At 43.3% G+C, this 16777-nt stretch overlaps 1 protein-coding gene across 2 annotated transcripts in view; it reads left to right on the top strand.

Moving 5' to 3' along the window:
• Positions 1–481: 481 nt before the first annotated feature.
• LOC115168548 (cytochrome P450 3A30) overlaps positions 482–16777 on the top strand; it is a 28394-nt gene continuing 12098 nt past the window's right edge. For both annotated transcript variants that reach the window (XM_029723931.1, XM_029723930.1), the window contains exons 1-9: positions 482–736; positions 7110–7203; positions 7338–7390; positions 7796–7895; positions 7976–8089; positions 8638–8726; positions 8818–8966; positions 9189–9316; positions 9961–10039. In XM_029723931.1, coding sequence (XP_029579791.1) covers positions 666–736; positions 7110–7203; positions 7338–7390; positions 7796–7895; positions 7976–8089; positions 8638–8726; positions 8818–8966; positions 9189–9316; positions 9961–10039 — 877 coding nt within the window. In that variant the 5' untranslated portion in view covers positions 482–665. The remainder of the gene's footprint in view (positions 737–7109; positions 7204–7337; positions 7391–7795; positions 7896–7975; positions 8090–8637; positions 8727–8817; positions 8967–9188; positions 9317–9960; positions 10040–16777) is intronic.

Here is a 16777-nt window from a genome sequence, read left to right as displayed (position 1 = left end):
ATATGCATATTCTCGTTTCTGGGCAAGAGTAGTAACCAGTTTAAATCGTGTACGTTTTTTATCCGGCCGTGCAAATACTGCCCCCTAGCCCCAACAGGTTTTAAGGAGCCTTTTGGTCCTAGACTTGGCGCTCCTGTTCTGCTTGCCGTGCGGTAGCAGAGAGAACTATCTATGACTTGGGGCAATCATTTACATTCCTGTGTCATTTGTTTTACTTCTGCCTGCCCCTCGCCCTCCCCCATAGAGAATGATAGATGCCTATAATGGCCAAAAGGCGTTTTAGCATGGGTAGCACCATTGAGGGCTTCCACCATGATTTTGCCATTTTAATGTAGTCAAAGTATTCATCTGGTGGGGATTTCTATAGGTTGTAGCCTCAATGGTGCTGCCCACGGTGTCATAGAAGCTATAATGGTACATATATAAATATGAGTCCTCTATCTATCTCTATTCTCTCTCTCTTTCTCTCTCTCTCTCTCTGTCTCTCTCTCTCTAAAGAATCGCCCGTTAACCCTCACACTACAGAATAGCCCTTTAAAAGACGGAAGTAAAATAATTACACCGTTCCTTTGTGGACCGCCTTAATATTACAGAAGAAGAAGAGAGAATTACAGGTCGGTCAGAGCCTACAGTCAGAGCCAAAAGCGCAACAGAGCGGAGACACGATGTGGTACTTTCCTTCGGTCTCCACAGAGACATGGACTTTGATAGCTATACTATTTGCTCTCTTCATGTGGTAAGTACCTTTTATTAGAAAAGGTTAATTATCATGCTTGCTGTACTAACCTGCTGTTGAGAAAAATACAAAATGTCCTTAATATATCTACAGTAATAATTGAATGATAGTGTTTCACAATATTTTTCCCCAAAATGTTATTTGGCCCACACACAATTTTATTCTAATGGTGAAGCCTTCTTATTGTTCAACAAAAGACAGACCGTTTCTTGTGGTCAAATTAACGGGCCAGAAAATCTCTTGTTGTCAAATTGACTGGGGCCAGCAAATCTCTTGTTTTGAAAACAAGATACAGTTTGTTGTTGAATTGTTACTTGTAGTACCGTTTAAGTTGAAAACATCACACCGTAGTAACATGTTCTGTTACAGCGTAAGCCTATAGGCAGTAAACTACATTTACGTCATTTAGCAGACGCTCTTATCCAGAGCAACTTAAAAATTGGGGGGGGGGTGGTTAGAAGGATTACTTAATCCTATCCCAGGTATTCCTTAAAGAGGTGGGGTTTCAGGTGTCTCCGGAAGGTGGGGATTGACTCCGCTGTCCTGGCGTCGTGAGGGAGCTTGTTCCACCATTGGGGTGCCAGAGCAGCGAACAGTTTTGACTGGGCTGAGCGAGAACTGTGCTTCCGCAGAGGTAGCACAGCTAAATACAGCTAAATACATTATATGTAAACATTACCTAGCCAACAAGTTTTTTATTTCTTTATTTTTTATTTCACCTTTATTTAACCAGGTAGGCAAGTTGAGAACAAGTTCTCATTTACAATTGCGACCTGGCCAAGATAAAGCAAGCAGTTTGACACATACAACAACACAGAGTTACACATGGAGTAAAACAAACATACAGTCAATAATATAATAGAAAAATAAGTCTATATACAAAGTGAGCAAATGAGGTGAGATAAGGGAGGTAAAGGCAAAAAAGGGCATGGTGGCAAAGTAAATACAATATAGCAAGGACAACACTGGAATGGTAGATTTGCAGTGGAAGAAAGTGCAAAGTAGAAATAGAAATAATGGGGTGCAAAGGAGCAAAATAAATAAATAAATACAGTAGGGGAAGAGGTAGTTGTTTGGGCTAAATTATAGATGGGCTATGTACAGGTGCAGTAATCTGTGAGCTGCTCTGACAGCTGGTGCTTAAAGCTATTGAGGGAGATAAGTGTTTACAGTTTTAGAGATTTTTGTAATTCATTCCAGTCATTGGCAGCAGAGAACTGGAAGGAGAGGCAGCCGAAGGAGGAATTGGCTTTGGGGGTGAACAGAGAGATATACCTGCTGGAGCGCGTGCTACCAGGCGAGGCAATCATTTGAGAAACCAAGGTTGTTGAGTCTGCCGATGAGGATGTGGTGATTGACAGAGTCGAAAGCCTTGGCCAGGTCAATGAATACGGCTGCACAGTATTGTTTCTTATCGATGGCGGTTAAGATATCATTTAGGACCTTGAGCGTGGCTGAGGTGCACCCATGACCAGCTCTGAAACCAGATAGATAGCGGAGAAGGTGCGGTGGGATTCAAAATGGTCGGTGATCTGTTTGTTGACTTTGCTTTCGAAGACTTTAGAGAGGCAGGGTAGGATAGACATAGGTATGTAGCAGTTTGGGTCAAGAGTGTCCCCCCCTTTGAAGAGGGGGATGACTGCAGCTGCTTTCCAATCTTTGGGAATCTCAGACGACACGAAAGAGAGGTTGAACAGGCTAGTAATAGGGGTTGCAACAATTTCGGCAGATCATTTTAGAAAGAAAGGGTCCAGATTGTCTAGCCCGGCTGATTTGTAGGGGTCCAGATTTTGCAGCTCTTTCAGAACATCAGCTGACTGGATTTGGGAGAAGGAGAAATGGGGAAGGCTTGGGCGAGTTGCTGTGGGGGGTGCAGTGCTGTTGACCGGGGTAGGGGTAGCCAGGTGGAAAGCATAACCAGCCGTAGAAAAATGCTTATTGAAATTCTCAATTATAGTGGATTTATTGGTGGTGACAGAGTTTCCTATCCTCAGTACAGTGGTCAGCTGGGAGGAGGTGCTCTTATTCTCCAAGGACTTTACAGTGTCGCAGAACTTTTTTGAGTTTGTGTTGCAGGAAGCAAATTTCTGCTTGAAAAAGCTAGCCTTGGCTTTTCTAACTGCCTGTGTATATTAGTTTCTAACTTCCCTGAAAAGTTGCATATCACGGGGGCTGTTCGATGCTGCGTTTTGTGTTGGTTAAGGGCAGTCAGGTCTGGAGAGAACCAAGGGCTATATCTGTTCTTGGTTCTAAATTTCTTGAATGGGGCATGCTTATTTAAGATGGTGAGGAAGGCATTTTAAAAAAAGAACCAGGCATCCTCTACTGAAGGGATGAGGTCAATATCCTTCCAGGATACCCGGGCCAGGTCGATTAGAAAGGCCTGCACGCTGAAGTGTTTCAGGGAGCGTTTGACAGTGATGAGTGGTGGTCGTTTGACCGCTGACTCATTACGGATGCAGGCAATGAGGCAGTGGTTGCTGAGATCTTGGTTGAAACAGCAGAGGTGTATTTAGAGGGCAAGTTGGTTAGGATGATATCTATGAGGGTGCCCGTGTTTACGGCTTTGGGGTGGTACCTGGTAGGTTCATTGATAATTTGTGTGAGATTGAGGGCATCAAGCTTAGATTGTAGGATGGCTGGGGTGTTAAGCATGTCACAGTTTAGGTCACCTAGCAGCACGAGCTCTGAAGATAGATGGGGGCAATCAGTTCACATATGGTGTCCAGAGCACAGCTGGGGGCAGAGGGAGGTCTATAGCAGGCGGCAACGGTGAGAGACTTGTTTTTAGAGAGGTGGATTTTTAAAAGAAGAAGTTCAAATTGTTTGGGTACAGACCTGGATCGTAGGACAGAACTCTGCAGGCTATCTCTGCAATAGATTGCAATACCGCCCCCTTTGGCTGTTCTATCTTGTCTGAAAAGGTTGTAGTTAGGGATGGAGATTTCAGAATTTTTGGTGGTCTTCCTAAGCCAGGATTCAGACACGGCTAGGACATCCGGGTTGGCAGAGTGTGCTAAAGCAGTGAATAAAACAAACTTAGGGAGGAGGCTTCTAATGTTAACATGCATGAAACCAAGGCTATTACAGTTACAGAAGTCATCAAAAGAGAGCACCTGGGGAATAGGAGTGGAGCTAGGCACTGCAGGGCCTGGATTCACCTCTACATCGCCAGAGGAACAGAGGAGGAATAGGATAAGGGTACGGATAAAAGCTATGAGAATTGGTCGTCTAGGACGTCCGGAAGAGAGAGTTAAAGGAGCAGGGTTCTTGGGGTGATAAAATAGCTTCAAGGTATAATGTACAGACAAAGGTATGGTAGGATGTGAATACAGTGGAGGTAAACCTAGGCATTGAGTGATGATGAGAGAGATATTGTCTCTAGAAACATTATTGAAACCAGGTGATGTGGAACTGAGAGGTTGGATAAGGTATAATGAGCACGGCTAGAGGCTCTAGAGTGAAATAAGCCAATAAACACTAACCAGAACAGCAATGGACAAAGCATATTGACATTAAGGAGAGGCATGCTTAGCCAAGTGATCAAAGGGGTCCAGTGAGTAGTGAGGTCGGTTGCGGTCACGGCGATTCAGAAAGCTAGACAGGCCATGGGTAGCAAGTTGGAAGAAGATGGTCTGTTATTAGCCACCTCGTGCGTTTCCGTCGGTAGATTAGTGGGGTTCCGTGTGGTAGAGGGGACCAATCCAATTGGCAAAATAGTTATAGTTATAGTGGCCCAAGAAAATTGGCCGATAAACCTATTCAGATAGCAGCCGATAAGACAGCTAATGATTAGCTGGCCCCAGATGGGCGTTCAGGTTACGTCGCAACGGAGGGGCCAGTTGGATAACTCCCTCTTGCAGATAACGTCGGTAGTCCAGTTGTGAAGGCCCGATGGGGCTCCGCATCGGCAGTAAAACAGGTCCGGATAGGTGATTGTAGCCCAGGAGTGGTTGATGGAATTCTTCAGCTGGCTAGCTCCGGAATAATTGATGTTAGCTCCAGGACCGACGTTGGCCAATAGTCACTCGGGTAGCAGCTAGCTAGCTGCAAGATCCAGGTGTAAATGTCCAGAGCCTGCGGTAGAAATCCGGGGAATTGGAGAGAAAATAGGTCCGGTATGCTCTGGTCTGAGTCGCACTGTACAAAACTGGCGATAGCTTTTCGAGCTAAGGGATAGCTGACGACCGCCAACTGTGGTTAGCTGAATTCTAACGTTAGCTAGTGAACTGGCTAACTTCTGGCTAACTTCTGGCTTGCTTCTGTTTTGGATTTCAGATTTGAGGTAAATAATACTTTTTTAAATAGGTGAGGCGGGTTGCAGGAGAGTGTTTTGAAGTTGAGTTTTTAGAAGAAAAAATATATATATAAAAAGATATGCGAAGAAAATATGTAAATATATATATATACACGGGACAAGACGAGGACAAAGGACGTCTGACTGCTATGCCATCTTGGATCTCAAGTAATGAATGTTGTGGAGGACCATGCCTCGGGACTACCTGGCATGATGACTCCTTGCTGTCCCCAGTCCACCTGGCCATGCTGCTGCTCCAGTTTCAACTGTTCTGCCTGCGGCTACGGAACCCTGACCTGTTCACCGGACGTGCTTGTTGCACCCTCGACAACTACAATGATTATTATTATTTGACCATGCTGGTCATTTATGAACATTTTAACATCTTGACCATGTTCTGTTATAATATCCACCCGGCACAGCCAGAAGAGGACTGGCCACCCCTCATAGCCTGGTTCCTCTCTAGGTTTCTTCCTAGGTTTTTGGCCTTTCTAGGGAGTTTTTCCTAGGGAGTTTTTCCTAGCCACCGTGCCTCTTTCACATGCATTGCTTGCTGTTTGGGGTTTTAGGCTGGGTTTCTGTACAGCACTTTGAGATTTCAGCTGATATACGAAGGGCTATATAAATAAATTTGATTTGATTTGATTTTGTGTTTTATACTGAACCTTGAGTGTATTATCTGTACTTTAACTACCGTGATTTGAAATATGACTGTATAATCTATTATTACATGGACTAAATGAGAACGACTTCTCTCTCTCATTGAGGCCAACCGGGGTACTGCAGGCAATGTTTTCAGAAAGTTGGATCTCCCATTGTAGTCAATGGGAGTATGGCAATCTTAATGGTCAATATTCATGGATGTAAAAACAATTCTGATGTCACGATTCTCTAAGACAGAACCCAGAAGAAGACCAGGACAAGGTGAGTAAAATGAAAGTGAGTATTTATTGGTAGTCTTGATGTGTAATTTGAGTAATCCAGGAGACGGAGCGGCAGCGGCGGTGAGTTGATGAGAGTAAATGGGTTGATCCAATGACGTCACTGTATCCACCGACGGCCAGGCAAGGGAGTTGAATGTTCCGGGAGGATGACTGTAGACAGAGTAAACGGGAGTGAGTAACCAGCAACAAGTACAAAACAACAAAACTAGCTCAGGAAACATGAGGCTGATACGCTGGCACAACATACTGTTCGTTGCTAACGATCCGGCAGGGAATAGATGTCAGCTCAGGGCTTAAGAAGAGGTGATGATCAGGAAAAGGTGTGCAGAAGGTTGATGAGATGCAGGTGCGGGTAATGACTAGATCTCACGCCTAACTTCGTTGCCTAGCAACCAGACAGGGTGCGTTCAGGAACCTTAGACAACACTCCAAACAAAAACAGTCAGCTCAGGCAAAAACAGACTCAGGAAGCGGGATTCCTGACATCTGAACGCAATCATGGTACCAATATTTGCTTCTATTTCAGATTTATGTCCTTTAACTAATATTTTTTCATTATAAACTGTGTGGTTCAAGCCCAGAATGCTGATTGGCTGAAAGCCATGGTATATCAGACCGTATACCATGTGTATGACAAAGCATTTATTTTTACTGCTCTAATTACATTGGTAACCACTTTATAATAGCAATAAGGCATCTCTGGGGTTTGTGATGTATGGCCAATATACGCCAATATACCACGCCTAAGGGCTATGTCCTAGCACTCTGCGTTGCATCGTGCATAAGAACAGCTCTTAGCCGTGGTACATTATCCATATACAACACTCCCTTTTTGCCTTTTTGCTTAAATCACACACATCAGAATAATTTAGTGGCTACTGGCAGCCTGCAGTACCCCCGTTGGCCATCAACTTTAGATACTCAGTGAGGGGCAGTACTGAGCTAGCCTGCAACTTCACTTCCCTTGAGTGGCTCAAACTGCATATGATGTTTCCAAAAACTCCTCCCTGAAGCAGGATGGCGACACACTAAAAAGACAGTTCCTGGTCTTCAAATGGGCGACTGGGAATTCAGGTAGGAAACAATTGGGTCGTTCCCCTCACTGAATATTTCTCTCTAACCCTATAATAAGGTATGGGTATGCACCTTATGGATTCTTCAAGAAACTCGGCATCCAGGGACCTAAACCTCTCCCCTTCATAGGGACGTTTTTAGAGTACAAAAGGGTGAGATTACTAATACATTAATAATACTACTTCTACTGGTGTGTAGTGTGTTGCTCAAACTCACTGGGTGTCCATATAGTGTTGACATGAGGACCATGAGGACTCAAGCTGATCTCCTCTCCCTTCTTTCACAGGGTCTCTTCATATTTGACAATGACTGTTACCAGAAGTACGGCGATGTGTGGGGGTAGGTGTGTGTGTGGGGGTAGGTGTGTGTGTGGGGGTAGGTGTTTGTGTGTGGGTTGGTATGTGTGGAGGTAGGTGATTGTGTGTGGGGGGGTATGTGGGGGGTAGGTGTGTGTGTGGGGGGGTGGGTATGTGGGGGTTAGGTGTGTGTATGTGTGGGGGGGTAGGTGTGTGTGTGGGGGGGTAGAGTGTGTGTGGGGGGATAGGTGTGTGTGTGTGTGGGGGGTAGAGTGTGTGTGTGGGGGGATAGGTGTGTGTGGGGGGGTGCATTTGTACAAATATAGGGGAACTATGTTTTCAATGTTCTGGTGAATTATTTGTAATTCTGGCTGTTTTAATCATTCTTAGTATTTAGTAGTTATTAATAGTATTTAGTAGTTATTTTAGTATTTTGTCATTCTTTTAGGTTATTTGATGGCAGACTGCCCGTAATGGGTGTGATGGACACAGCCATGATCAAAACCATCCTGGTGAAGGAATGTTACTCTGTGTTTACCAACAGACGGGTAAGCAGAAATACCCAAACAACCCTAACCTCTCTAACCTTCAATCCTGATCCTAACCCCTCTAACGTGTGTGTGGTCAGGACTTTGGGTTGAACGGGGAGCTCCACGACGCTGTAACAACCGTAGAAGACGATGAGTGGAAGAGAATCCGCAGCACTCTGTCTCCCTCCTTCACCAGTGGACGACTCAAAGATGTAAAGACACACATGCATGAATGTACACACACAGCACTCAGGGGTTGTGGAGCCTCTACAGAGAACGTCTAGTGGAGTATACATCCAGCCTGTACAGAGTACATCTAGTGGAGTATACATCCAGCCTCTACAGAGTACGTCTAGTGGAGTATACATCCAGCCTCTACAGAGTACATCTAGTGGAGTATACATCCAGCCTGTACAGAGTACGTCTAGTAGAGTATACATCCAGCCTCTACAGAGTACGTCTAGTGGAGTATACATCCAGCCTGTACAGAGTATGTCTAGTGGAGTATACATCCAGCCTCTACAGAGTACGTCTAGTGGAGTATACATCCAGCCTCTACAGAGTACGTCTAGTGGAGTATACATCCAGCCTCTACAGAGTACGTCTAGTGGAGTATATATCCAGCATCATTGAGAAAGCTGTTGTCCTGGGCTCCCTATATCCAGCCCTGAGAAAAGATGAGCTACAGAAGCCAGGATGCAGAACAAATGTGAGAATATGTCTAGTTTAGCAAGACTATATGTATATTATTTTTTGACAGATGTTCAAGATAATGACTCAACACTCCAGAAACCTGGTGAAGTTTCTGCAGAAGAAGGTAGACTCTGACGAGGTCCTGGAAGTTAAAGAGTGAGTATGGGTGATGTAGTTGATTAAATGTGCGAATGAGGCAGTAACATTACATCTTTCTCATCCATTTTATTGTGTGTGTGTTTCCCAGAATCTTTGGGGCCTACAGTATGGACGTGGTGGCAAGTAGCGCGTTCAGTGTTGACATTGATTCTATCAACCAACCCAATGATCCCTTAGTCGTCAACGTAAAGAAACTACTCAAATTCAACCTGTTAAATCCTCTCCTAATCTTAGTAGGTAAGCTGTGCGTGTGTGTGAACATAATGTAGTCCCTATATCTCTCTGATGTAGTCAAAGAGGAATGACATGCCTTGTTAAAAGCAATGTATTTTTCATTTCCATGTACAGTGTAAATCGCCACTCTTTTCTTTTATTAATTCCTCATCTCTTCTTGTTTCTTCATTTCAATTATCTCCTGTCTTCTGCTCTTCTGTTATTTCTCTCCTTCTCTCACTCCAGTGTTGTTCCCGTTTATGCGTCCACTCCTGGAAAAGTGTAAGGTCTCTTTCCTACCTGCCGGTGCTATGAAATTCTTCTATTCCTTCCTGAGGAAGATCAAAGCAGAGAGGAGCAAGAATGTGCACAATGTGAGCTACAACCCTTAACCATAACCACCTACCCTAACCTAACCACCTACCTTAAACCTAACCTATCCGATTGCCTAGTCACTTCAAACTGCCAGGGCTCTACAGTGCAACCATTTTACTCACATATGCTCCTAAATATTTTGCTGTGCGACCTGGAATTTGTATTTAGGAGCATCACCACCCATGGCAAAAATGAAGGATTCTAGCTTTAATATCAGAAATATTTTTCATTGTGCTCCTAAATTTCTTTGTGTGCTCCTAGATATTAACTTAGGCACACACAAGCTCCCTGTAAAAAAGGTCAGCTTGCCTGCCTTTATGTACAAACAGTACCTACCTTAATATCTCGTACCCCTGCACTTGATCTGGTATGGGTACTCCCTGTATATAGCTTCATTCGTGTGTATTTTATTACTCGTGTTGCTATTTTTATTTTAAATTGTATTTAACTCTATCATTGGGATGGGGTCATAAGCAACAATTTCACGGCAAAGTCTATGTGACAAATACAATTTGATTTGATTTAATTTCCACCCCAACCATACCCCAGGCAGTACTAGGCCTAAACCCCAAACCTTATCCTCAACCCCACTGAAGTGGCATCATGATTACTGATAGGTGTGGTGTCTGGTTTGGCCCTGCAGACCAGAGTGGACTTAATGCAGCTGATGGTGGACTCTCAGATCCCACAGGACCGCAGTTCCAAGGAGGCCGCACACAAAGGTAAGTAACTCAAAATCATGGACAGGGTTGACAACGGTCGTTTTGTGGTTCGTTCTGCGCTATTATGTTGTGGTTCTCTCTGTACAACCTCATCTCAGAGCATTTCGTATTATTCTGTATGTACACTACCATTCAAAAGTTTGGGGTCACTTAGAAATGTCCTTGTTTTTGAAAGAAAAGCCCCAAAACTGTCCATTAAAATAACCTCAAATTGATCAGAAATACATTGTAGACATCGTTAATGTTGTAAATGACTATTGTAGCTGGAAACGGCTGATTTTTAATGGAATATCTACATAGGTGTACAGAGGCCCATTATCAGCAACCATCACTCCTGTGTTCCAATGTCACGTTGTGTTAGCTTATCCAAGTTTATCATTTTGAAAGGCTAATTGATCATTCGAAAACCTGAAAACTTTACTCAGCCAGCCAGGAGTACCTGTAGGTGAGAATGGAGGTGTCACGTCCTGACCAGCAGATGGAGCTATTGTATTAGTTTTGGGGTCAGGACGTGGCAGTTTTGTGTGTGTGAATATTTGTTGGTGATTGGGACTTCCAATTGAAGGCAGGTGTGTTGAGTTGCCTTTGATTGGAAGTCCTATATAGGTGTGTGTGTTTTTCTTTGGGGTTGTGGGTAGTTGTTTTGCACTGCGTTTGTTAGCCTGCAAACTGTTGCTGTCGTGTTATTGTTTTCCTGTGGATGCCTTACTTGAGTCTATTAAAGTATGAGTATTCACAGTCTCGCTGCGCCTTGGTCCTCTTCTCTCCACTACGACATTTTTTGTGACAGGAGGAGCGTAACTGATCAATTGTTTCATCCATGAGAGAGGTTTCATCGGAGCAAGGGTTCAAAATCATCAGTAAAATATAAACAAAGAATTATTAAAAAGCTAAAAAAAAAACATTAATCCCGCACATCTACACTATGTGCCGGGTAACGTCCATGAATGTGTGGTAGCGTTCGCCAGCCCTAACACCGATAACATTATCATAACAACATGTTATGGGGCAGACAAAAGTGCATTTTTATAGCTAATCTCATGCTATTTTACACATTTTGCTATGAGGCTGAGAGAGAACTTTGCAGCTAATTTCCTGTAAAAAAAAATATATGTTCATGGCTTATGACGTGTTTGTTACAGGTCCCAGGATTGAGACAGGGAAAACAATTGTTTCCTGTAGAACAGGAGAAATGATGAGACGAAAAGTTGGCTGGTTTCAGAAAAAGATCTCAATATAATATTTTTCTTTAATTCAGAAAGTGACAAGGGTCAATTATCTGGTTCATTACAATTGTTTTGTAGAAAAATCTAAATGCAGTTGTCATTATCAATACAAAAATATCTACCTAAAAAAATACATTCACATACTTTCATATCATATGTTCAGTCTAACAGTACAAAATAAAGGCTAATCTCTTAGAAATAGTGCAAAAGGTTGCGGTGGAATATTCTAATCAAGTGAGAGAGACTATAATTTCTTCAAACAATCATCTTTATTCAATATCGATTAATTATTGCAATAATACATTTTGCCCAATGCTACACAATTGACAACAATGACCCCCACTAGCCGTGCTACAGCTAACAGTAAAATGCATGAAAAGCTAAGCATATAGTCCTGTATGATGCTAGCCACAATAAGGATTATCCATAAGTGGAATTTGTGTTTCACCTTCATTATCTAGTCCAAAATATTTGGACAAGATAATGCTAAACAAGGTCGGAATGTTGTTTTATAAATTCAACAAAAGACAATAATTAGTTCATTTGACAAAAAAACAACAACAGTTTATCGCACTGTGGATGTATTCGACTTTAGAATTGCATTGGGGGGACCTTATATGCACTGTACAGCCTTACCTATGGATCTGGGGTCCATGAAATGGAGTGTCCGCCTACTTTGTGACATCCACAGATTACAGTTCTGAAGAGATTACACAAATATTAGCGCTGTAGCACATATTGCGGGACTTTGAAACCGATGTGAAATGAGCCACATTAAAGTTACCAGAACATTCATATTGCAATCTACAGCCTTATCCCAATTCATAGATCCAAGATCCATAGATAATGCTGTACATTGCAATATGAATGTTCTGGTAACTTTAATGTGGCTCATTTCACAACCGTTATCAATCTGGATCTGAGGTCCATGCTAAAAATGGCGCCGGAAGAAATGGCAGCAGTTTTACGGGCGCCCAACCATTTGTGCTATTATGTGTTTTTTTCTTCATGTTATTTGTAACTTATTTTGTACATAATGTTTCTGCCAATATATCTTACGGCAAAAAAGAGCTTCTGGATATCAGGACAGCGATCACTCACCTCGGATTAGACTAAGATTTTTTTCTTCAACAAGCAGGATGCACAGGACATTCTCCGAACACCCGACAAGGCCGACATCCCAGTTATTTGCAAGAGGAAGAGATGCAGGTACAGAGGACACAGAGACGGGGTGGCACGTAAGGATTCGCAGAAGGCGAGTGGGAAAGCTGCCGTTACCGTCAATATTACTCGCCAACGTGCAATTATTGGACAATAAATTAGACGAGGTACGATCACAAATATCCTACCAACGGGACATCAAAAACTGTAATATCTCATGTTTCACGGAATCGTGGCTGAATGATGACATGGATATTCAGCTAGCGGGATATACCTGCACCGGCAAGATAGAACAGCACACTCCGGTAAGACGAGGGGGGGCGGTCTGTGCATATTTGTAAACAACAGCTTGTGCACGAAATCTAAGGAAGTCTCTAGAGTTTGCTCGCCTGAAGTAGAGTATCTTGTGATAAAATGCAGACCACACTATTTGCCTAGAGAATTTTCAGCTATACTTTTCGTGGCAGTTTATTTACCACCACAGACGGACGCTGGCACTAAGACCGCACTCAGTCAGCTGTATAAGGAAATAAGCAAACAGGAAACCGCTCACCCAGAGGTGGCGCTCCTAGTGGCCGGAGACTTTAATGCAGGGAAACTTAAATCAGTTCTACCTAATGCAGGGAAACTTAAATCAGTTCTACCTAGTTTCTATCAACATGTTAAATGTGCAACCAGAAGGGAAAACAATCTAGATCATCTGTAATCCACGCACAGAGACACGTACAAAGCTTTCCCTCGCCCTCCCTCGCCCTCTAAATCCGACCACAATTCTATCCTCCTGATTCCTGCTTACAAGCAAAAATTAAAGCAGGAAGCACCAGTGACTCAGTCTCTTCAAACTACAAATCTACCATTCCAGTGTTTTTCTTGCTATACTTTATTTACTTTGCCACCATGGCATTTTTTTGCTTTTACCTCCCTTATCTCACATCATTTGCTCACATTGTATATAGTCTTATTTTTTTTTCTACTGTATTATTGACTGTATGTTGTTTACTCCATGTGTAACTCTGTGTTGTTGTATGTTGTCGAACTGCTTTGCTTTATCTTGGCCAGGTCGCAATTGTAAATGAGAACTTGTTCTCAACTTGCCTACCTGGTTAAATAAAGGTGAAATAAAATAAAAAATAAATAAATAAAGATGCTAAACTACAGGACTGTTTTGCTAGCACAGACTGGAACATGTTCCGGGATTCTTCCGATGGCATTGAGGAGTACACCACATCATAACTGCATCGATGACGTCATCCCCACAGTGACTGTACGTACATACCCCAATCAGAAGCCATGGATTACAGGCAACATTCGCACTGAGCTAAAGGGTGGACTGCCTCTTTCAAGGTGTTAGACTCTCTCTCATTCTCATCGACAGGGCTGTAGTGGAGCAGGTTGAGAGCTTCAAGTTCCTTGGTGTCCACATCACCAACTAACTAGAATGGTCCAAACACACCAAGACAGTCGTGAAGAGGGCACGACAAAGCCTATTCCCCCTCAGGAAACTAAAAAGATTTGGCATGAGTCCTCAGATCCTCAAAAGATTCTACAGCTGCAACATCGAGAGCATCCTGACTGGCTGCATCACTGCCTGGTATGGCAATTGCTCGGCCTCTAACCTCAAGGCACTACCGAGGGTAGTGCGTACAGCCCAGTATATCACTGGGGCTAAGCTGCCTGCCATCCAGGACCTCTACACCATGTGGTGTCAGAGGAAGGCCCTAAAAATTGTCAAAGACCCCAGCCACCCCAAGTCATAGACTGTTCTCTCTACTACCGCATGATAAGCGGTACCAGAGTGCCAAGTCTAGGACAAAAAGGCTTCTCAACAGTTTTTACCCCCAAGCCATAAGACTCCTGTACATGTAGATAAACATATCTACATGTACAGTTGAAGTCGGAGGTTTACATAAACCAAATGGCTACCTGGACTATTTGCATTGTGTGCCCCCCCAACCCCTCTTTACACTGCTGCTACTCTCTGTTTATCATATATGCATAGTCACTTTAACTATACATTCATGTACATACTACCTCAATTGGCCCGACCAACCAGTGCCCTCGCACATTGGCTAACCGGGCTATCTGCATTGTGTCCCGCCACCCGCATATACATCATATACATATCATATATGCAGTCACTTTAAACATATCTACATGTACAGTTGAAGTCGGAGGTTTACATAAACCTTAGCCAATTACATTTAAACTCCGTTTTTTACAATTCTTGACATTTAATCCTAGTAAAAATTCCCTGTTTTAGGTCAGTTAGGATCACCACTTTATTTTAAGAATGTGAAATGTCAGAATAATAGTGGAGAGAATGATTTATTTCAGCTTTTATTGCTTTCATCACATTCCCAGTGGGTCAGAAGTTTACATACACTCAATTAGTATTTGGTAGCATTGCCTTTAAATTGTTTAACTTGGGTCAAATGTTTCGGGTAGCCTTCCACAAGCTTCCCGCAATAAGTTGGGTGAATTTTGGCCCATTCCTCCTGACAGAGCTGGTATAACTGAGTCAGGTTTGTAGCCCTCCTTGCTCGCACAAGCTTTTTCAGTTCTGCCCACACATGTTCTGTAGGATTGCGGTCAGGGCTTTGTGATGGCCACTCCAATACCTTCCCTTTGTTGTCCTTAAGCCATTTGCCACAACTTTGGAAAAATGCTTGGGGTCATTGTCCATTTGGAAGACCCATTTGCAACCAAGCTTTAACTTCGTGGCTGATGTCTTGAGATGTTGCTTCAATATATCCACATAATTTACCTCCCTCATGATGCCATCTATTTTGTGAAGTGCACCAGTCCCTCCTGCAGCAAAGCACCCCCACAACATGATGCTGCCACCCCCGTGCTTTACGGTTGGGATGGTGTTCTTGAGCTTGCAAGCCTCCCCCTTTTTCCTCCAAACATAACAATGGTCATTATGGCCAAACAGTTCTATTTTTGATTCATCAGACCAGAGGACATTTCTCCAAAAAGTATGCTCTTTGTCCCCATGTGCAGTTGCAAACCGTAGTCTGGCTTTTTTGGAGCAGTGGCTTCTTCCTTGCTGACCAGCCTTTCAGGTTACGTCGATGTAGGCCTCGTTTTACTGTGGATATAGATACTTTTGTACCTGTTTCCTCCAGCATCTTCACAAGGTCCTTTGCTGTTGTTCTGGGATTGATTTGCACTTTTCGCACCAAAGTACGTTCATCTCTAGGGGACAGAACGCGTCTCCTTCCTGAGCGGTATGACGGCTGCGTGGTCCCATGGTGTTTATACTTGCGTACTATTGTTTGTACAGATGAACGTGGTACCTTAAGGCGTTTGGAAATTGCTTCCAAGGATGAACCAGACTTGTAGAGGTCTACAATTTCTTGAGAATTTCTTAACTCTTCTTGAACTGCACTGTTGGTTAAGGGCTTGTAAGGAAACATTTCACGGTAAGGTCTACACTTGTTGTATTCGGCGCATGTGACAAACAAAGTTTGATTTGAGTAAGGTGGGTTTCTTAGCATTCATAGCCATGGTTGTCAACTGCATCAGGACGAGGCTCGAACTTGGCGGTCCTCACCGCAGGTACTTCATCCCCACTCTCGTCAGGTTGCATCACTCAACTACTGGAGCACGTATCCCTCTTTTTGCACATGACGCCAACCTTCCTCACCACACCGCTTCCCTCTACACTAAATTCCTTGGTGGTCATCACTGCACATTCCACCGCATTTAATTAATCCTCACTTTCATCACGTTCAATTTCCTTCTCTAGCTCTTCCAAAGGTTCTGTGTAATCCTCCATTCCATATTCACTCAAAACATATTCCACTTTTCTCCTTTTTTTCTTGTCCGACATCTTCTCCTTCATCAGATCTTCCAGAAGGCTTGTGAAATCCCCCACTCCATATTTACTCATAATATGTTCCTCTTTCTTTTCTTGTCCACCATCTTCCACCTTTCTACTCGGACATGTGCCTCCTGCCCCCCCCTTACATACTCATATGGTATCTGGGGGGGGGGGGGGGTGCTACGCCAGTGACTGAGACGTTGTGAGTTCAAATCCCAAATGAGGTTGACTCCTAAGTAATACGAATTTTGCTGGACTGCAAAACCACTCCCATCATTATCATATTTCCCAGCATGCTCTATTGCAGTTAGATTTGTTTTTTATTGTTTCTTTCCATATCTGTGTTTTTGCATGTACATTGACTGACAGTGGCATACCACAGTTTCACGGGGCCCCCCTAAAGTATTGCTTTCAAGATATAGCTAATCATACTATTCAACACATTTACCCACGAGGCTGAGAGAAAATGTTGCGGTTTTAAAGCTTACTTCCTTCAATTCTACACATATTACCACAGGTTCAGAG

This window comes from Salmo trutta, chromosome 30, assembly GCF_901001165.1.
Source record: "Salmo trutta chromosome 30, fSalTru1.1, whole genome shotgun sequence".
Classification (NCBI taxonomy): domain Eukaryota; kingdom Metazoa; phylum Chordata; class Actinopteri; order Salmoniformes; family Salmonidae; genus Salmo; species Salmo trutta.
Note: the sequence above shows the minus strand (reverse complement) of the source record. Positions and strands in the feature narration are given on the sequence as shown.